Source organism: Talpa europaea, assembly GCF_964194135.1.
Source record: "Talpa europaea genome assembly, chromosome: 3".
Taxonomy (NCBI): domain Eukaryota; kingdom Metazoa; phylum Chordata; class Mammalia; order Eulipotyphla; family Talpidae; genus Talpa; species Talpa europaea.
The window spans coordinates 111,399,006-111,422,903 of NC_140069.1; the positions used below are offsets into that span (position 1 = coordinate 111,399,006).

At 34.1% G+C, this 23,898-nt stretch overlaps 1 protein-coding gene across 1 annotated transcript in view; it reads left to right on the plus strand.

Annotated features, from left to right (window-relative positions):
• SEMA3E (semaphorin 3E) overlaps positions 1-23,119 on the plus strand; it is a gene marked incomplete at both ends in the record, with an annotated part of 207,632 nt that extends 184,513 nt beyond the window's left edge. Inside the window, 5 exons of the mRNA XM_084230173.1 lie at positions 1,811-1,852; positions 3,028-3,194; positions 7,812-7,879; positions 9,420-9,559; positions 22,667-23,119. Coding sequence (XP_084086299.1) covers positions 1,811-1,852; positions 3,028-3,194; positions 7,812-7,879; positions 9,420-9,559; positions 22,667-23,119 — 870 coding nt within the window. The remainder of the gene's footprint in view (positions 1-1,810; positions 1,853-3,027; positions 3,195-7,811; positions 7,880-9,419; positions 9,560-22,666) is intronic.
• Between the last annotated feature and the right edge of the window lie 779 nt (positions 23,120-23,898).

Sequence of the window (23,898 nt, forward strand, 5' to 3'; positions counted from 1 at the left end):
TAAATACTGACCATTGACCCGGGGGAAGCACAGTGTTAGGTTTTGTTCACGACATTTTTGTCAACTTTATAGTATATAGCCTTGTTTTATGAGTGTGTCTATTTGAAGATACCTTAGTTGTTGTATACTGTTGACTAATTAACATTGAACTTATACCCAACAGTAAGGTATCTCATGCCTGAACAAATATGATCTGACACACAATTTCTCTATAAGTATGTCACAGAGCTTAGAGCATTAGACAGCACTGCAGCACTATGCTGAGGGCCATTTTAAACATTACAATCTCCCCAAAAGGTGCCAAAAAAATGTGACACTAAATAGACCACGAGAAGGACATGCATTTACAATATGAAAACTGAAAGAAGACAGTAGATTATCGCCTTAATTGACTTCAACAGGGAACGTGTACACTGGGCAACTCTAGTGTTTTGCCACTCCGTGCATGCCTGTGCCGATGACCACAAAAGCACTTCAAGCCTTGCTGTCAGGATTACAAGTATATTTTAATGAGCAGGAAAATTTGCAAAAGCACAATCTGCCAATAGTGAAGATTACTTGTATATGTGTATAATATAATATATGTGACAATGTTTTATTGATGAAAATCACTTTGTTTCACCTTGGGTCTCCTGGAGATTAGTTTCCTCATGGCCACACCCAAAGCTAATCATGTTCCTGTCTCACCCAGAGCAGATATGTTTTTGTTTATTTTGCATATGGATCTCTGTGTAAGATTTTATTTCAGGTTAGAGACCAAAGTTCAGCACTAATATGGATGCAATCACATCCACTATAATGTCCTGTGCCTATGAACCCTTAAGAAACATTGTTGGCTAAATATGTGCAAGCAAACAAGTTTCTGTCATTTAAAATATTAAGAAAGTACAAAAACCCCAATACAGAAAATCAAACTTTCTTTTTCAAAGAATAATTTTCAAAGGACAATTATCTATAGAGTACATTCCACCTGCTTGTTGCTTCTACACTTGCAGAGTTGATCTGTGTGTTTGATGCTCCTTAGAGACACTCTCTTCTTAATCACTGTCTGAGAATATCACATGGGTTCTCCAAACTATGCTATAGACCCTCTTTCCTCTGGTGCAGTTCTAAGACAGTGGGGTTATTAGTCTTGTTCAAAGCATCTTGGGTTCATCGTGATTGACCATGATAACCAACAGAAAAGCACTCTGGTTAGTCCTGGTTAAAGCAATTAATGCTCACTTGATGTATTAGAAGTACGACAAAATGTTCGCATTTTTATATAGTGAAACCAGAATTTGACATTTTAAAATTTGCTATTTCTTTTAGCACTCAACCTTTTTATTTCATTCTGTTTTCTTAATTCACCAGTCATTTATATAGCTACATAAATTTCTGGCACATCTTCACACTTGCATATGTGTACATGCTTCACTCACCTGCAACGTTCACTCTAGTGGTTCCATCGCTTCATAGGAAAGAACATTCTGACTTTATTATTTTATTTAAAGATACGTGAGTTTCCAAAGTACAAGTAATACTCAAATGCAAACATAAAAGTTACATTCCAAGGACAAATAGTAACCTGCTTAGATTACCACAGCTTTTCTCATCTGCTTATCTGTTCCAGTCCATTAGAAAAGAATTTTTAAAAGAAAGCTATATTTAATTTAATTATATTTGAGTATTTGATTTATTAAAATGTAAACTATGCATTTGTGGCACAGAACTACATAATACCTAATAAGGGTTCAGATGATTTGTAATCATATTAAGGTATGTGCCTGTAATTCCTTTTTCTTAAAAGGGAACACTTTTTTTCTTTCAGGATCCAGTTCCTATTATTTCTATGGAGATTTCGTCAAAGAGAGTAAGTGTGAGGGAGAGAGAGAGTGTGTGTGTGTGTGTGTGTGTGTTACATGTGAATAAAGGGGAAAGAATAAAGAGCACAAGTACTTACATATCAGCAAGCTACAAGCTACCGTTTTATTCTAGCAAAAATATATACTTATTTACATATAATGGATTTCATTTTCTATTTTTATAAAGATAGAGATAGATTTATTTTTACAGTCATTATAGAACATTATTCCATACTTATTCTCTTTCTAATGTTTTTGAAGTAATGATGGCAGTAATGGTAATAAAAGTATATAGTGAAACCTTTATTTCAGACTACTTGAGTAAGTTTCTGGTGTAAATTTCTCTGGAAACTGTTGTTCTATATATAACTTCAAATTTATTTATAAATAACCTTTTATGTTTAGATAAATGGGGGGCATGCAAATTTAGTTGTTCTGCTACTTGTCTTTTTTTTTTTTTTTTTTTAAAGATTTATTTATTCACACAAGCACTGGGTACAGTCAGAAGCATGGGAGGGTGAGAGAATTCACCAGAGCCAGAGCAGGGTACAGAACAGGCAGACCGATGAAACACACTGCTGAGGGGAGCAGCGGTACGGCAGGAGAGGTCTGTCGCTCCATGTGGGACCCTCGCTGGCAGCCGGGGATGGAACGGGCGCTGCAGAGGCTGTGGGCAGCTTTGCAACCCAGTGCTCAACCGCTGCGCCACCAGGGGAGGCCCTGCTACTTGTCTTTTTTTACTTCAAAATGTATCTTACAGTTTATTACACCTTTCCATGCAAACGTCACACTTCTAAATGTTATATGTCAGTACTCAAAAGCTCATTTATTTATCCAATCTCTTATTCAATGTCCCTATAGCTGTTTAAAAAAGATCTAAAATGTTAGATGATGTGTTTTTCTGCTTGCATAATGAATATAAGGCTCAGCTTCTTGAGTTTTTCTTGAGCTCCCTCTAGAGAGTTTGGTACTTCTCCCACTATGTCTGTAAAGATTTCCTCAAATCTTGAACAAATGAGAATATCAGTGTTTGCATTATCAATCTGGAGCAACTGCAGTAATTTAAGTAAATTTTATGGAGGTGGTTGTGTATAAATATGAAAATCTAGATGTTAGCTGTAAGATCTCAGTGCAAGTTCTGTTCATTTCTGCTTGTCACCACTCTCATCTTTAATTTCTATAGCAACAGCTGTATATTGGCTCTGCTTCTGCCGTGGCCCAAGTCAGATTCCATCAGTGTGACATGTATGGAAGTGCTTGTGCTGACTGCTGCCTAGCTCGAGACCCTTACTGTGCCTGGGATGGTATATCCTGTTCCCGGTATTACCCCACAGGTACACATGCAAAAAGGTGAGACAGAGTCCTCCATGTAATACTTCTGTTGTTTAGGAAAACACCAACACTTTTTTTTTTTTTTTTAGTTCTGTGCTCATTCCATGTAAATAACCATGTTTTTTCTTTTAAAATATAAATGAAAATAGCCACGTTGTTGTTTCATCATGGTTCTATTTTGTTCAGAATGTAAGTTTGGAAAACTTAAATAACTTATAAAATATAAGTTATTTCCTGCAAATAACTTCCATGGATTCTTTTATACATGGACTGGAACTGAGAACACTGTTGGTTTTTAATTTTCCCACCCAGCTTTGAATCAACTCTTCCCCCTCCTGAAATTTTTGCTGCTAGACATGAAACCAGACTAGATAAACTTAAAATGGAGAAATGGCAAGGCACCACACGTGAGGGATTCAAAGACTTAAAAGGAAAATAAATAAATAAATTCTAAAATACATCCTGCTTTTGCCTCATGTCCTCTCCACCAGCTGGTCTTCATTTATTTCATTTTGAAAGTGAATATTTTAACTCCTAGGCAAATGCATGACCTATATAATTAATGAAATGTGTGATTTAATTCAACACAAATGAAAGGTACTTAAAGACCTCTAAACTCTAATGCCTGCAATCCAGTAAGGTCATTGCCACTTGCTAGAGAAGGTAAATTCCAGGATTCTTTTATCAGATCCTGAGGTACAGAAAGTATTGTGAAGTATAAGGATATTCTTTACTTGGACCTGGTGAAATGATGCATTCTTTGGGAAAGAACACAAGGGAAAATATTTACATTGTCATAGAATGAGTATTGATTTTTTTCTCTTCATAAAGACAAAGACAATAGAAAACAAAAACATAAGACTACATGCAGTTTCCTTACTGAAAAACAATGTTTACCAAGTTTTTTATTCTTGCTTTTCCACTTTGGATAGCTTTTTTAAAAAACTTTTTCCTATTTTAATTTTGCTCAATTGAATGTAGTTGTTATTTTTATAGGTTCACATATTGTAAATTACATTAAAAAAACTTAGATTCTACTTCAAACTTTATTAACCTAACATTAGCTAAATTAACTTTCCAGTGAGTATTTAAAGAAATGATATAATAAACAAACAGAGAAAAAAATGTTTTGAAAGGACATTTTAAACAAAATTAATTTCAATAAAAATAGTAAACTAATTTACCAACTGTATTAAACAATGAGCAAATTAATTGATTTTATACAAATGCTTATTGATATTTGAAAACAGTTCTTGAAGAATGCAGCCATTATTATTAGAAAGTATTTTTTATGATTTATTCACTATGTCAGTTAATGTTTTATGTGCCAGGGTCACGCAGATATAATCACAGCCCCTCATCTAGAAGAAGTCAGAACCCAAATTAGAGAAAAGAATTGTAAATAAGGATGCTAGGCTCTTGCTGTTGGCACTTACTGTATGTAAAGTACTGGACTAGGTGCAGTATATATAATACATTATTTAATTCTTAAAATAACCCAAACTTTGAGCTCAATTTTTCAGGTGAGACTACAGGGAGATCCCAGTCAAAGGTAATTGTTTGTAAAAAGTCATAGACTGTTCAGGGAAAACTGTGTAGTTTCATAAAAGGAATAAAACATGAAGATGTAAAGCTAGAAATACAATTTTACTGAAAATAATAAAATTTTTGTATTGTTATCAGCAACAATAAAAATGTTTACAAGCCTTGCGTCAAATACTTATGAATAACAAGGTTTTATATTGGACATGCAATAGAGATGATGATTTTTGACTAAGCAGTTTCCATAGCTCAATATTTCCTGATATAGAATGCATCTTATAAGACTATACAATCACAAGCTTGATAATATATTTAAAAAGAGTAAATGAAACAGTTATTTTTAAAAAGTTCAATAAATGGGCAAAATCATAGACAGGAAGGACTGAAAGCTGGAGTCAGAAGCCACTTATAAATGAATTAGTTCAGTTCAGTGACATGTAATAGAGATCTTTCAGTGGTGTCAGATTCTTTTGAACATCACCCACCCCTCGAGGAGAACTTTTTGGATACGTTCCAGCACATGAAGGGAAAATAGTTTGCTTTTATAACAGATCGTTTTTGCTTCAGACCTGACTAGTACCAGAAATTGAAAACTGGTCATTAAAATAAATACCTTTCTGTTCACAGAGTGAAAATGAGTCAACAGAGCAAAAGCATTAATTCACCATCCAAGCCACTTGTTTAAAATAGTCTTCCAAAGTAAACTATAATTTATAGAGCTAGGTTCTTTCCTTCCCTTTTCTCTTGTATTTTGTCTATTTCCAGTGTTTTCTTTAAAAGTTTCTAAGGCAGGAGATATAAGAAAAATATACGACTTTGAGAATAAAAGGTTACTTTGCTTAACCTTTTCAAAACCTTCCTAATACATTCTTTTGAAAGACTGGAGTGAAGGACAGTGATATTAGGATTGTATGAAAGGAACTGGAACCTTGGTAGAGGATGTGATATCTTTCTATTCAAATGCATGTTTCCAATGTTTTAAATAAAACTTTTGCATGCCTATTATTCACATTGCTTATCTAGAATCATAGCAATTCTTTTTATGTTTACATTACCTATATTATAAACTTGATAAATATTATTTCTGCAATGTGGAAACTAGTTCCCATTTCCCCATCTCCATTATTTATTATTGCTTTTATTTGAAATTTGGGTTCCAAATTCCAAAGAAATACCCAATGAAGTGAAGAATTAATTTTCACCTAGAGCTGCTATCAGTTGTGTAATAGCACATAAGCTAGTACCAAATAATATAGATGCAGAAAACTTTCTAATTGTACTTGCCACTTTTTTCTCAAGTGCCATTTACTATTTAACCCAATAGAACAATCCATGTGATAGTATTAATCTAAGCATTATAAAATACCAGGTCTTTGTGTAAGTTTTTCTAATCAGCAATCTTATTTGTTTATTTTTTTTAAAGATTTATTGATTGATTGATTTATACATACAAGCAGTGGGTACAGTCAGAGGCGCGGGAGGGTGAGAGAATTCACCAGAGCGGGGAGCAGAGCAGGCAGAAGGACCGAGGTACACTGCTGAGGGGAGCAGCGGGCAGCAGGAGAGGTCTGCGCGCCATGTGGGACCCTCCTCCAGTGGCCGGGGAGCAACCGGGGATGGAACCAGTGCTGCAGAGGCTGCGGGCAGCTTCGCAACCCAGCGCTCAACCCCTGCACCACCCGGGGAGGCCCAGCAATCTTATTTTTTAATGCTTTTATACATAAATTATAGTCCTAAAAATTAAAAAATACTAAAAAAATGAAGATATTCATCTGCACTAGCTTTCAACATAAGGAATTAAAAAATTGTCACATATTGAGTTGTTAGCTATGATCAGAACTCATACTGAGAAAGCACTCATCTTTCAAAATAATTTTCCACTGTTATTATTTGCAGGCAATGAGAACCTAGAATGAAATAAAAAATTGAACCTGAAATTTATTTTAGGTATCAGACTGACTGTATTGGATATCAAATAAGATAGATTGAAATAATTTTAAAATGGATACATGGAAAAGATATGCTTAAAATCATATAGCACATGGGTTATGGCAGTGGGTTTTGAATCTGGTTCCCTGCTCCAAATATTATCTTTGAGTATGCTTGAAGCATCTCATTGTCATTTTGGAAGTGTTGCCATCTACATCTATGTAAAATTTCTGCTTTGCCTGCTGTTTCCCCCCCTCAATTTTGAAGAAATGTCATGATTTAGAGAAGCAAGTGATATACAGATGCCTTTGTATAAATACTCTTTTTTTTATCTCTAATGAGAATTAAGTATGCTGAAATTCTTGATTTTAAAATTACAGTATTTCCTTTGTTTAATCTCAGAAATATACTTACAAATTTAAAATATGATACATATTCTGGAATTATTTTTCCATGCATGAGCAATATTGCTATTTTTCAATTATATGTCTAAATAATCTGTACCAGATAATGTATACTAGAAGTAATTCTAATTTTAATCAGCTGATTGAGGAAAAATCAATATATCTTGAGTTCCACTATTTCAAGAACTCCTGCCAAATATGTGTGATATACCATCATGTGGAATAAAGACATATCATTTATATCTGAATAAAAGAGTATATTATTAGTTTTTAAAGCAACTATATTTGTGCTGATTGATTATAATAACTACAGAACAAATATTTGGGTTCAAATACCTATTCTAACATACACATTATCTTATGTCAGTCTTATGCATTTTTTATTCAAATAGTCTGCCTCAAAGCCTACCATCGTTAGCTGCACACATCCTTTACCATCCAACACTCATTTTAAACCAAGACTTCTTGTTGAACTAAATTGTTAACAAAATGTAAAGAGAACATTCTTAAATTATTGTTTCAAGAGCTATAATCCAAACTTATGCGAACACTGAAAGAACAGTTATGTAGATCTTATCCTTTCAAGAATATTCAATGGGACCATGGAAAACTATGAAACTTAAATTTTATCCTTGTTTTGTATGACTGATCAGTATTTTCAGTAGCAGACTACACTTGAATCTTTAATTCACTTGGCTGTGTTTTAAAGTCTGGAAAATTGAAATCTGAACATCTCGTAAATGCATTTGCTTTCTTTCAGGCGGTTCCGCAGACAAGATGTTCGGCATGGAAATGCTGCTCAGCAATGCTTTGGACAGCAGTTTGTTGGTAATCCATAGAAAATCGATTATTATGGGTTACTTAGAGTATATATTGAAGATAAATTGCAAACTTTTTAGAAAGGGTCCTTGTTTTCTTTGTAATTGATATATACTAGAACCTTGTACTGAATGTGTTCTTTCTTCTGTGTAGTTAAAATTTTGTGGATTTAACATAATTCTTGCTTTGCTAGAATAAATTGTATATACTGCCATTGAACTTTAGTATTAGACCTCAAGACAGGGGGCTCCTAGGATAAGAATGCTGTGAACTTTAGGGGGCTAATGCCACAGTCATTTGCAGGATTTAGCTTTCCATTTCATCCCTGGGAATATATTCAATGTATTATTTATGGTATTTTTACCAAGAATGATGTAACTTGTATCAAGACACCTACTAAACTTTGGGAGAGAATAAAATGAAAAATACTTGTTTTTTACTGGAGTAGTGTAAGTCTAGAATTAGGTTTTGTGGTACAGATGTAAATTTCTGGTAAGTGACCTGATAGGTAAAGGATGAGATGAAATTTCAGCTTAGGCAAGTGTATGGAGGTCAAATAATACAGGAAAACACTGTCCAAACTCTTCACATAATGATGGTGTTTGAGGAACAGACTGTAGTTAGTGTACCTACATTCATCAGGAAGTAATTGGTATAAGGGGTCCCCTAGTTGAGAGACCATCAATGCTTATCTACAGATCCATATTTTACAGTCCAACTTTGATTTGCTAGACCCCAGGCTGACCCACAGTTGGTGCAGCACTTAAGCTTTCAAGAATATAGACTAAAAAAAGGCAAAATCTTAATCCTAGGGTGATTCAGGGATTAGTTTTGAAGGGGAGACCCAAGCATGGAGTGAAATCGCCAGTCTGTTATTTAATTTGATCTTGGTTAAAACAACAAAGAATAAATTCACTTCTTTTATTACCCACTGCAGTGAAGTATACTTGCCTGTATATAAGATTGAGTTCAAGTCCAGTGACTTTCTCATTTAACATACAGATTATAATCAAGAAGTTCTGTTTCACAAAAATCTGTCATTCAGTTTCTACTCTTTTCTTACCAGGAACCCAATATCTGGCTAACTGCAGTCCTTGTCAAGATATCACTCATACTTGTGTTCATACGGTGCCATATCATCTAGATTTCTGCTTTTTGCTTTTATTTGTAACCATGAACTTGTTCCTTTGCCTAGCTGGAACACTGGTGCTCACCTTTTCTTGTCTGCTTTATGGATATTGCCATTGATTTTCATGAATTTAGCACTGAGGCAAATTCTAAAGTCTTGACAATCTCATTTTTTGAAACCAAACTCCTAGTTACTTACTTTGACCCCACCCCATACCCTAACCTATAGCTTGCTGTGTTGTTGTTGTTTTAATATCTAGATTTTGGTATACCACTCAAATAACTCATTTAAATGACCTTGCATAAAAAATAGCAATAAGTAATAAAAGTTACTATGCTGCAGGGATGTGAATAATATTTTAAAAACGTATTTACCAGTAAAATCAAAGTCTCAAGGCTGACATTAGTATTCATGTTGTAGGACATGCTTTGGATAAGACTGAAGAGCGGTTGGCCTATGGTATAGAGAACAACAGTACTTTGCTGGAATGTACCCCACGGTCTTTACAAGCAAAAGTTATCTGGTTTGTGCAGAAAGGACGTGACGCAAGAAAAGAGGAGGTAATTCATAGTTGTGTATTTAAGTCATGGTGTGCATATGGTTTATAATTAGTAATTAGATAATGATTTATTTGTGTGTTTAAAAATTAAAGTCTTTAGTACTCTGCATGTTTTATTTAAAAAGTGGGTATATTTTATATATATGGTTTACATTAAAAATTGAAATATTTATATACTTAGATCATTGATAACATCTATATATATATAGAGAGAGAGAGATCTGATAACATACGGTATATGTTATAGATATAATTTGGATCTTGAAAATTGGATTTTTATCCAGAAGACACTTAGATCTCATGATTTTAATGTCACATTTTCAAAATGATTGTTTTAAATTTTATTATCCAAGGCAATTTTCTAGACACCATTGTAGCAAACTTAGACACCATTAACACCAATATATTAGACATGTCGATAATGGAATTCAAATAACACCAGCAGTAGCAGTATTAAACTAGTTGTTTAATTTAAATCTATTAAGTCATATGAGAATTCAAAACAGGGACTCTACTGAGTCTACTGGGAACAAAGGAAAGCATCAGCTCTTTTGTTCTTTTTAGCAGGTTTAGTGGTGATTTTATTTCTATAATCATCTAAATAATGGGAGTGGAATGATTTAGGCTACTTTTATAGATGGAAGGATAGGCAGTATCTAGAGCACATATCCAGAACAAAGGCTGTTACTAGGGAAAAAAAATGGAGTCTAGGGAGCTGGTTATAAATAGGGAGGGATCAAGGGAATAAAGCAGTTAGGGAGGAAGATAAAGCATTGTTGATGTGGATGTGGATTTTGAAATCATTTTTCACAAAAGTGTAATGACAAAACAGAAAATAGAAGAATAAAAATTTATATTAATGAGACATTGATCTTGGCAAATATTGACAAAATGGCCCTTGGCAAAGAGAATTTTGCAACTAGAATAAGAAAAAGAAATTCGAGAGACTTATTTTAGCACACAAGAGAGAGCTAATAAGTACATTCAGGATAGAGTAGAAAGTGAATCAGTGAAATCTCTTTTTTGGCTTTGGTAAACAAAAGGCTTCTCATTGAAAGCTAAAAGGACTGATTCCAAACATGGAACATCTTAAACTTTTTATACCTTTCCCCCCAAACTATCACGAAACTAAAAATCTGATGTTTTTCATTCATACGTACATTAGAGTTGGGAGATCATTAAATTTGTAAATCCCAGGATCCTCAGGATAGACATTAGAGAGGAAGTCACCTCACCTTAACTAAGGCTATTAAATTTGGAAATGCAATCAAGAAAGCAAAATTCTCCCAAATTTTCACGATGTCACAAGAATAAACAAGTATCAAAAAAGTATTACAGAATATCACACTGAAATAAAGTATTGATTTAGTATTAAACTGTTTTCCATTCCACAAATCTGAGGTGATACATTCTTCAAAATTCCATCATAACTCAATTAGCAGGAGCGACCTGGGAGTAGTCTATAATTCTTCCAGTTAAATGGCTTCAGAAAACAAAGAAATCTTTCTTCAGTGGTTTTCATCACTAAGCAGGCTCTGTGTCTAATTTGTAACTCATCATAATCTGTCTCACTTGAAAATCTTTACCAAATCATTCTGAGATACCAGATCCATCAATGTTCAATTATAACTGCTTTTTCGTATTGTTGATATAATCTATTTCTTTCCCCAAATTTTCAGTCCCTTCTTCAACTATGTTTGAACTTCCCTATCTGATATATTTACTGATATTTCAAATTTTGGATTCACTTTCTGCATTAGAAATTGTATCATTATCAGAAAATACCTGGTTTTTTGTTTGGAATTGCCGTGTGTGTGTGTAAATTCATATATTCACAATCTCTCTATATATATGTATGTATATACAAAAATATATGATTGCTGACTTCATAAAAATTGATTTTTTATGCTCCATGCACAAAGCAAAAAGACCATGTTCATTTAATGAAGCATGCTGCTGCAACCTTGGTAGCCAAGGTGCTATACCTCATGCTTAGATGTGTGAGAACCTGCCAATAATTTAACAGTTTCTTCTTTAAGCACTGATGCCAAGAATTTGTTATACAATGTATATACCAATGTATTTCTATTCTTACATTGCCTTTTCAAGTGTCTATTCTGTGTCTGCTGGTAGAGGAATTCTATATCAAAATAAGTTATCATTTGAGTCTATATAGATATAAAAATGGGCACTCTACAACATTTTCTTGGGATTTTTAGCTAAAATAATGCTTTATTTAATCATTTGGAACTTATTTGAGTACTCACTATGCCCTGCTTTTATATAAGTTGTATTCTGGAGAACAGAAAAAGATGACAATGGTGATGATGATTATGATGACGATATGACTAAGTAAAAACAATATTTATTGTGTCTGATGATGATAAGGAGAAAAATCCAGGACAGATTTCTTGAAGGAATAGGTTGCAGTTTTAAAGGCATGCTTATAGAAATTCTTACTTGAGAGGCATCAATAAAGTGACATTTGAAAAAAAAAAAACTGAAAAAGGATATGAAATAGATCACGTGATAGCTCTGGAGAAGAACTTTCTGAACAATGAAAATAGCAGGTACAAAGACCCCTGAAATAGCAATGGGCCTGATAAATGCAAAGAAAATCCAAGTGTAGGGTACTATGAGTGGAGAGGTATGAATAGAAGGGAGAGTAAAAACTATAATTCAAAGATGGAGTGGTTCATGCAGGGATTTAAATTTTCTTTTAAAGGGCTTTGGTGTTTGTTCTGAATTGAATAAAAAGTCTTTGGGTAGTTTTCAGCAGAGCCATAAAATGATCAAAATTTTGTTTTAAAAATATCACTTAGGTTATTAAGAATATATAGTAATAGGTGGAGATAAAGGTAGAAGCAGGTAATTGCTGAGCTAATGGAGACTTAAATCTATATGTACAGTGATATAACCTTGACTCTAAATGTGCAGTATACCATCATCATCAAATTATGTGCAGCTCTCTGCCTCATACACATAATAGCAGTGTGTTTCACGTATACTGTGTCTTATTATTGAGAATAGTAAAGGCTATTTAACAGCTCAGGTAGAATACTTTTTCAGTCTTCTGATTTACTTTGTAAATACCTTCTGCATTCATTGTTTTGAATTCAATAAATACTTGCTGAGAGCCTACATTAACAGGTAATGAAACTTAGCCCTTTAGAAGACTATAGGCTTGTAGTGAATACAAGAATATAAATAGATATAATCGTTATATATTGTGTTCATTACAAGTTCTGTTGAAACAAACAAAAAACTAACTCTTGCACCAGAGGTGACATTTGAACTATGTCTTAGTAGATTTGAGTAGAAGTTAACTAAGAGACAGAATGGTACAAGCATATATGATGAAGATGAAAAACAATACAATATATGTAGATGTGTGATGAGAAATGGAGGTCCAGAAATGAGTAGGAAATCAAAAAAGAGGGAAGACATATTTTAGTTTTTATGGGATAACATTAAGTGAATTTATATTTGAGATCAAAAAGAAGTAATTGAAAATGATCTGCATGTTCCTTTCTTGTTTGTCTATGTGGATGATGGTGTCGTAACACAATTCAAAAAATACAGGGAAGGAATAGCAGGTTTTGGAGAGATGTGTTAAGTATGTTTTTAACCATGTAGAATTGGAGCCTCCTGTAAAGCAATCAAATGAAGCTGGTCCTCTGATATATGAATATTCAGGACTATAAAGCCAATGGAGAGAAATAGTCATTACATTCCTGGAGATAATAGAAGTAAGATTATAGCAACAGTCAGTACTTAGATATCATTTTCTATGCTGGACACAGTCCTAAGACTGTGTGTATATACTTTTAATCCTTGGAATAGGCTTATAAAGTAAATACTTTTATTGCTCCCACTTCATACTAGAGAAATTGAAGCATCTAGACATCAGTTACTTGCATAATATAACATAGTCTGTGAAATCAGTCTGAATGAGCTCAGTTAGCTTTCAATTAGTCACAGTGCAGTATTATTTCCAACTGCTGTAGCTTTCCTTGGAGAATGAGTCAGTAAAAAGATTGTGAAGACTGGAAGCAAGTGGGGAAGCCCACCTATAAGAAAAAAAAAAAAAAGATGAACTCTAAAGATGAGCTAAATATCATCAGGAAAAAAAGTAATAATTACTGAGCTCTTCATTTAGTGCTTAGTAGGTACCCTATGCTATTCTGAGCGCTTTATGTGTAATAAGTTACTTAAAAATATAACATTTCTGGTCCTCCCCTCGTGGCACAGGCGGTTGAGCGCTGTGCTATGAAGCTGTCCTCAGCCTCTGCAGCACCGGTTCGATCCCTGGCCAGCCGGCAAGGGTCCCACATGGCGTAGCAGACCTCTCCTGTCTTGCCAGCTGCTCCCCTCAGCAGTGTATTTCGAAAGTCTGCCTGTTCTGCTCCCCACTGTGTCTCTGGTGAATCCTCTCACGCTCCCGTGAATCTGGCCTGTACCCCAGTTCTTGTATAAATAAATAAATAAATCTTTAAAAAAAAACATTTCTCTGAGATAGTTAATGTGTATGACAGAGATGAGATTAAGTACCTGAAGCAAAGTGCACAGATACTAAGTACCTCTAAGGCAGTATAGCTTAAGTTGAAACCACAGAGTCGGGAGAGCATGGTACAGTAGAACTCAGAAAAGGAATTAGATCAAGTAATGAATTAACAGATCCATTTAGAAATACATACAATAAGTGCCCAGTCTGTATGTGTTCAGTAGAATGGTTTAGCTGGGAGCCATCTAGTGATAAAAGTGATAAAAGGAGTTGTGTTGTATTGGTAAGTTAGTATAGTGTACTCTTCCTAAAGGTTTGGATAAAAGAGAGGTTGACAAAAGGAGAAGAGTAAAAAGAACTTTTCTTTTTTTTTTTTTTTTTGGCTTAAGAGTGACTTGGTCAGGTTTGTAGGTTAAAGGGAAGTGCAGCTAATCAGTAAAACAAGATAAAGAGCTTATGGGAGATAATATAATTACAAAAGTTGGGGCATTCTAAATTCTAAGAAGGAAAAGTGAAAACCACCGTTCTTTGAATTAGAAGAAAAGAAATTAGAGTTTATGCATGTGTATAAGGTGATCTCATGCCCAGAGTTCATATTTAGTTGTTCCAAATGTCATCTAGTTACTTAAATTTAGTGACCACCTGTATTTCTACATGTAATCTGAATTGAAATAGCAGTTCAAATCTTCCTTACATGAAGGATGCATAAATTATTTTTTGTGATTGCAAAACTATTGTAACAAAAATTATAAACACAAATAAATCACCCTTATGTTGTATGCCCTCGTTTATGAACTCTCAATTCCTACAATTCCATATACTTGAGTTTATAGTCCTCCAACAGTTGCAAAATTTTAATTCTAGGTAATATCTGAAAAGAAAGAAATTCAGAGACCTTAAGGCATTTGCTTATACCTTTGAAGTTTTTACGTACTTTTCTTTCTCTAAAATTCGTAAGCACTACATTTTAAAATTGAGTAAATGAGGTAAAATTTAAATATATTTGTTAAATTTAAATATTTTACTGTCACAGTGTAATTTTTAGTTATCATGATAAAGAAAACCATAGTTTCTTTAAGCTACTCAGAAGATTAGTAAATAATTCCTCATTTGGGTATAATACTCATTTTGAATGTTTTGAGTTTGAAATATATGATTTTTAATCTGAAGATAGGATACTCCTTTGAACATGAGAAAGATTTAAAACAGAAGTTGACTAACTACAGCCCAGGATCAAATCTGGCCCTTTACCTCTTTCACAGATAAAATTTTTCTTGAAAACTGCCCTGCTCATTTGTTGATGTAGCTTTTATGGCTATTTTTCATGCCACAGCTACAAAGTTGAGAAGCTGCAACAGAGAGTATAAGCCCAGAATTTTTGCTATATGGCTCTTTACAGAAAGCTTGCTGACCTCTGATGTAAAGGCTCAAATCAAAACACATACACAAGTGAAGCTTTATTAAATGAATATAACTGAAAAATCACTATGTATTTTCAAAAAAAAAAAATGGTTCATGAATAACAACAAATGCTGACTTTGTCATAAGCACTAAATTTCACTGCTGAGAGTTTTCAGTAACACCACACAACATGAACAGTTTCTTGAAGTGCATTCTTTCGGACTTTATTCTTTAGTCCTTTACTGCACTTAAGTATATCCAAAGTGTATTTAAATTAAAGTTTATCCAAAGACATGGTCAATGAAGTTGAATTCTAGAAGAGAGTTGAATAAGCTTACATATATCTGCAGTGGAGAAATTTGGGGCCAATCTCAAGATTCATAAAATTCTTCATGCCTATGCTAAGGTGATATAAGGCAGGCAAGCAAGGAGCTGGTGCCTATGACCAGCGTGAGAATTCCATGTTAAGCATGGAATAAACTAAGATTGATTTCCCATCGATCTTTGCCGATCTTCTCACTGTGCTTTCCTTATTTAAAGGAAAATGTGTGTTTGTGTGTCTAAAATATATATATATATCACTTTAAAATAGCTAACTGTATACAGATATAAATAATGCACAAACATTCGTTATTATAGAAAATCCAGGAGATCATAAATTAACTTCCTACCTCCAAAACTTAAATTTCATTTAACTTTCAATTCCTTTTTGATTCTATACCAAAAGTTCTTACTTCTCAACTCGACCTTCAGATCATGTATACGTAGGATAAATTCATCAGTCTTTTAAATACTGTTGAGAAACCTAATGAGTATAGTTTACTTAGCAATCAGCAGCTCATTTTAGAAAACTTTTAGTTCATTGTATACATACTAACTTCATATTTCAGTGAAAACATGAATATATTGATCAGTCAATATATTATGGAGACAGCTTGTCTTGTAAAAACAAAAAAGGGAAGTGCACAAATTATATGAGTGTTATGTCATCAAAACTAGGAGATGAAGCAAAATCTCATTTTATTTCACCATATTGTTTGTTAGATGATTAATATTTTCCTGACATTCACCAATTCTAATCTATGACAGGAAGTTTAAGGGATCAATGACAACCATAAGTTTACATTTTTGTCTTTATACATATGTACTGAAAACATCAGGTTTTGTTCCAAATGAATATTATTTCTTTGTATTTTCTTCTGTTTTCATAACGTAAAGTACTTGAATTCTTTGCCTCATTTGAAACATCTGTTAAGTAGTTTTGACATTTCTATTTCAGTCTATTAAAAAAATATGCTCATCTTTTCTGAAATATTTACAACACTTTACAGGTAAATATTCAGAATTTATATTTTTCAGCCTTGAATAGCATGTACATGTGTCCAGTATATTTTAGATCTGGAGCAAGTAGCAGTATAGCTCATTAACTTCTTTGTTTTATTTTGCAATGACAAAGTTCCTTCTGTAAAATGGGAACTATAAAGCAGCTTCATGATCACAAGAATAGAAATAAATCTGCAGTTTTAGATAGAATTCTCTTGTATCAGTTTCCAAGAGAATATTGAACAGCTTTGGAAATTAAACATACCTTCCTAAATCTGTGGAATCAGAAAAGGATCAATGTTTTATCCCTCTGAGACCAATCTGACTCTGGGCATCTGATTAAACAACGCAGCAACATGGTAACGCAGCAAGCCCCGTGTTAGGCACATAGTAAACGCTCAAAAATACAAATTCAAGTGTAAATTATCATTTAAATAGTCTTCGAGATCATAAAAAGCACACATCTGCATCAGGATATAATAACATAGAACTGTAAGTCTGAACCACTTTGTTTTTGCCTCCTAGAATAGCTCAAAGTGAGCTGTACTGGTGCATCTTGTCCCTGCCCTTCATGAGATATTACCTTTAGAAAATGTACTTATTATGGTGCTGTTGTTTGGACACTTCCCTCTCATTTTATGACAGCATAGAAGAGATTTTTCTTAGACTTCAGTGGCAGGAAAGATATAATTTTACAAATATGTTTTAGAGACATAATTTAGATCTTGTTATTTATGATACTTTCATCTCTCCTTTGGTCATCGGAACATTTAATGTTGACTTTGAACTCTAATTATAGTTGTTCAGTGCCTCATCATGTGCATTTTTGAGTTCAAACATTATCTTTACTTTCACCCTCTGTCCTTTATTTTCCCTTCATCCTGATCATCCAGACATTTTTGTCTAAGAAACTTTTCAGTGAAACCCCCTAAACTTTTTTTTCAGCATTATTTCTAAAATCATAATTATGTATCTTGCAAACAGACTTAGCTTATTGCTTTCTGAACTAAGATAATCATTATAAACAACTGGATTACTTCTTTTTGTTTACACTTTCATTCTCATTTTGATTTCATATGCAAAACATTTTTAATCATACTACTTAGTTTATGGAACATTATCATAGCCAGTTCACACAAATCTCCTTTCTTTTTTGACTTTATTTTCCTGGGCCACCTTTCTCTACTTCCCTCCTTACTTTCTCCTATTCCTTGAAATGACTGGAATAAATGAAATATTACTGTTGTATATTGAACAAATTTATAATATTTTGAGTATATCTGGGATATAAAAAGAAATGTGTTGTAGATCTTATTCTGCTGCTTTTTAGAACTCAACATTATGTTGCTGTGGTTTATCACCATTTCTGTTTCTCTATTTCATTGTTTCTGACTGCTATGTGACATCCCAGGTCATGCGATCATTGCTTTTAAGTGATTCATTTTCATGAGATTGGACAACGAGTGTCTTGAATTCCCATTGACACATATTTAGTGATCATGTCTGCAAATAATTCCTTTATATCTGAGTGAAAATTTCTACTTTATTATCTGTTAATATCATTTCTGTATATCACTGCCTTTCTGAATTAATCCTGTAATTCCAGGATTTCTGTACAACCTACACACTCAACACAATTCATATGGATTCCTGTTTCCCCACATCCTCACCAATACTTAATATTTTCTTTTTTTTTTTGCCTTTCTTCGGGCTGTAAGATAGTACATTATTTAAAATTGCATTTCTAAGTTGACCATTAACTTGCAAACTTACTGAACATTTGGATTTCTTCTCTAAGTTGTCTACTTGAATACCCTTTTTTCATTCTCTTATTATTGACTTTCAAGAACTTCCTTACATCTTTGTCTCTTAGATATAAATGTCTCAAATTTCTTCTTTACTATAATGGGTTTTAAGTATAACACTTTTTTTCAATATGGTGTGGATGTCTTGTTCTCATAGTTACTTTCTTCTTGGCTTCATCTTGTGTTAGAAATAAGATTTCCACATTTTGAAATAATCTGAAATAAAAATAAAACTTTATTTGCTCTCTGTATAATAGGATGTTTCCCCAAGTGATCCATTAAGCAGTTAACACTAATTTTGCTAGTTAACCATCTCTGTCATATATCAGGTTTATATTGGGAAGTGTTTTTAATAAAGGAAAAGGTTTTTTTTTTATGCTATCATAGTTGATATCTTTTCTGTAGCCAGCCTTTTTTTCTCTGTTGAAGCAGACCAGCTCAACAAACAAATAAACGTGTAAATTGCCGATCTTTATTTCTTGACTAAACTGATTTCATTGTTCAATATTCAGAATTAAAACAATTCAAGCCCCATATCTGTCCTTTTCCCATGAAAAGTGTTGAAACAGATGGTTGATACACATGGAAACCACTGCTCTTCCCAAGCAGCTACCAGATGTTCAGGGCTCTTGGTTCAATTACCCTTTTTTTTTTTTTTTTTTTTTTTTTTTTACATCGTGAAACACATTGAATCAATCTTTATAACTCAGAATATTAAAGCCATTTTCAGTAAGAAATTCAGTATCTTATAGACTGCCTATAAGAATATTTGATAAAATGATATGTACCATCCTCCTGAACAAGGAAATCTGGTCTGCAGACATAGAAAAAGCACAACTAGATGAAAACAATTCTGTAATCAAGGTATGATGTTGAAGGGACCCATGTTAACTAATGTGGGAAGATCACATTGTGGTAGAACTTCAAATACAAATTTCTAAGTCATTTTTTATTTTTGGTATTCATAGCCCATGGAAGATAGATTTAACTCTCAGGCTGATTTAACCTACATAGTATATACAGCTGTCTAGATCTGAGTGTTAAAAAAATCTCTCATTCCTGAATTTGGGGTCCACCATAATCTGAGTATTGGGATTGGGAGGGATTGAAAACCAGAATTCTGAGATAGGCACCATCTCCAACATGCAAATACATTATATAGGTCCATTCTCATTGCAATTTTCTTGTTTCTACATCTTTAAATCAATCTGGACTTAATATACACAATACAGTATTTCTAAAATTTGGGCTTCTTATTATGAAAGAAATAACTTCTTTTTATAACCAGCCTTGATTTAAAAAAAATTTTTTTTTCAATGCCCTTTTAATTCTGTGTTTATGTCCATTTTGCTCTGTTGTTTTTTTTTTTTTTTTTTTTAATTTATACAAGAACTGGAGTACAGGCCAGAGGTGCAGGGGGTGAGAAGATTCATCAGAGACAGAGTGGGGAGCAGAGCAGGCAGATGGACCGAAGACACTACTGAGGGGAGCAGCGGGCAAGACAGGAGAGGTCTGCCGCGCCATATGGGTTGCTCCCTGGCCTGCCAGGAATCGAACCCACACTGCAGAGGCTGCGGACAGCTTCACAGCACTGTGCTCAACCCGCTGAGTCACGGGGGTTGGGGGGGGGGGCTCTTTGTTTTATTTTAAGATACTTTCATAAACTGCTTGTTATATACAGAAAGTAGACTAGATGACTCTCGTATTTTCTCATGTGTTATTCACTCTCACAGGAGATAAAGGAGGCAGAGAGCAAAGGATCAGATCTATCAGAATGTTTGCATACAGGTTCTGTTTAGGTGAAGGCAAAGCCCTGGGGCTACTTTTCCTATGTGTGTGTGAAGTGCAGACCTCTTTCATTAGTTACTAACTCCTCCTGAAATTACTCCCTCCCCACCCAAATCATTATTGGCTTGATCTACAAGATGTGCATACTTTTTGGATATATCCTCCCTGGTCTACCTTAGTGCTTTGCATGCTTGTAGACTATGAACAAGTTAATGTGTTCTCATTTATCATTGTGTTCTGAGCACTTCACTTACTGTGGAACATGAAGAATAATTAGAAAAAGGGTCTGTGCCCCTTATGAAGCTTATAATATGACTAAAGTGGTAAAACCCTGCATGGTACAATAATTTGAAGAGGAATATAAATACCAGCTTATATAATACAAATGTGGATGTTACTGAGTTACAAAAAGAAACAAATTTTTGTGGACTGTAAATAAAGTATTCATCAAAAGTGAAAGCTTAAACCTGGTAAGAAGTTTTAAAAAATGGATTGGTAGTACATGGAAGGAAAGAAGTATAAGACCAGAGTGAAATCCAGAAGTGAGCAATTAGGTGACAGAATAGGGCTAGTGAAGGGGAAGTCTCACAAGTGGCCCCCACTACCTGCCCTCCAAACATTTTTTTAACTGCTAATATAACTCACATTAAGCCCTTTATTACATATTCAGCAGACTGAATTAAGAAATGCTTATGCTTATAGTTTTTATTCAAATACCAACCAAAATAAATATACCAATAAAGTATAAACAAACCTATACATCATTTAATTCTTTATATAATGTGATGCTTTTTTTCCCACTGATGAAAAGTATCTGCATAGCCATATCATGGGACCCAGATGACTGTGTGTGTGTGTGTGTGTGTGTGTGTGTGTGTGTGTGTAAACATCTGCCCACAGTGATGTGTGCCATATGATGACTCAATCCCCCCAACACTTTATTCAAGTGACTTCAAAACTTTTTAGTACATTACTACATAGTGATGTTGTTTGGTTTTCATTTGACTGGAACATACCATTAACATATTAAATCCATCTTTGTTCTTTTCAGCAGCTGGAAACTATTAAAGCTTTGAAAATAGTTCAGAATCTATGATAAACACAAATACTAACAAAGAGGTTGATCTTCCATATGGCCCCCAAATATTGCATATTTATTTATATTGATTATCATAGGAAAAAAAATACCACCAGCCTAAAAATTTCTTCGAGAACACACATTGATCTTCATTTGTTGAAATAAAAGGAAAATACAGACAAGAACTGAAGGACTTCTGTTATATCTTTGTCAATATTGTTGCGTGCTCAGGGAGGAAAAGAGGCCTGATAAAGAGATGACTTTAGTTAAGCCTTTCTCAGAATGGAAAGGAACCAGCCTCAAGGAAATCCCTTGAGGTAGATAGTCACATCAGTCTTGAAATAGCATCAAACTGGGCAGGAAAGCAGGAACAGAAAGTAAGGAGATTGGGGGGAGTCTGCTTGAGATAAGCTCAAAACAGTCATCGGGGTATGGGAGTCTAATATTGTGACAATAGTGAAGGGGAACTGATGTTTCTGAGGTTCAACACTGACGAAATGTTGATAGGAATTTGTGACGATTGCATATGAGGACATAACAATGAGAGAGAAATATAAATCTTTAACAGTCAAGGATGGGGGAACAGAAGAATAATGATGTAATAAATAGGGAAATTAGTAAATGGAAAGGAACTGAAGTGAGTGGAATGTTTGAGTGGAAAGAACTGAATTATAGGTAATGATCATGTAAATCTCTGTTTTAAAGTTAACAGGAAAGACAAAATGGTGGATCATCTATGGGTAAGATCTACCATCTTAGGGAAAGAGGTTGAAACAAAGAAATGTGAGAGTTATCAAATGGATACAAATAAAACATGAGATGAGGAGGATTGTGCCTGGAAAGGAATGAAAAATCTGCAGGAGAAATCAAGAAAGAAGCAAGGAGAGAGCAGGACATTGTTAATAATGTCCTGAAACAAAAAAAAAGACTTAAGGAGGTAGGCCCATCTATGTCAAATGCAGCCACAAGGTTAGAAACAATGGAGACTGTACAACAGTCAATATTGCCAGAGGTGTGATGTGATCACAGTTGCTTATAAGAGATGGTGAATTTATGGAGAAAGCTAATGGCAAAGAGGAGACTGCTGAGAGGCCTGGCCTGGAGGCCTGTGGAAACGAGCTGAGTGACACAAAGTCTAAAGTCTACTTTAGGTGATGTTCTCTCCTCCTATGCAATACTCCACTGTCATTAATTTTCTTGCTCTTACAGGTGAAGACAGATGACAGAGTGGTTAAGATGGACCTCGGTTTACTCTTCCTACGGGTTCGCAAAATGGATGCTGGGATCTATTTTTGCCAGACAGTGGAGCATAGTTTTGTTCATATAGTCCGTAAAATCACATTGGAGGTGGTGGAAGAGGAGAGAGTGGAAGAAATGTTTAACAAAGACTACGAAGAGGATGGGCCTCACAAGATGCCTTGTCCTGTGCAGAGCAGCATTCCACAGGGTGCAAAGCCATGGTACAAGGAATTCTTGCAGCTGATTGGCTATAGCAACTTCCAGAGAGTAGAAGAATACTGTGAGAAGGTATGGTGCACAGATAAGAAGAGAAAAAAGCTGAAAATGTCACCCTCGAAGTGGAAGTATGCCAATCCACAGGAAAAGAAGCTCCGACCTAAAGCTGAGCATTATCGCCTGCCCAGGCACACACTAGACTCCTGATGGGGTGAAACTACTTGCGTCTGAAGAATTTATATTTGGAACCTAAAAAAGAGAGAGAGAGAGAGAAACCATCCAGCTCCTTTGCATTACTTAAAAGAGCTTTCTGTAATACAGAAATGACTACAAAGGTGTTACGATAATTTATTCTATATGCTCATTTGACTGGTTAAGAATCATATGAAATTAATTTTTTTGAAGAAGTGTTTTGTTCAGTGATTTCACATTATATTTATCAAAAGTGACCATAGCGGTAATTTTAAGTATTGACTGCTTTTCTCTGTCAATTATTATTTTACTCTTGGAAGACAAATTTACTGCAATATTGAAGAAAAATTAGATTTTAAGAATCACAGAAAAAAATAAAATATAAATGCTTTAATCTCTGAGTTTGCCTTTCCACCATGATGTAAAATATGCAGAATGTCAGATACTTTAATATTCTCGACTGTCTTTACTTTTAAAGAATTATTGTGTTAGTGTTGTCTAACCTATGAGTTTTATGAAGCAGGTATGTTATAATTACTCTAAACCATGAAGGAAAATTGTGGTTACATTAAGGTTTGTGCCTTTCATAAAATATTCCATAAACCACATTCACAGTAAGTAGTTATATTTGTTGCATGATGAAAACATATTCTTCCAATTTCACTTCCGTATGGAAAGAATGGAGTTAAGGTAACTTCTGATAATCAGTGTCAAACTGTAACTAAAAAAAAAAAAAAAAAAAAAAAAAATTGCCGCCCTCTTGTGGTAGAAAACTATATTCTCATCTTTTTATT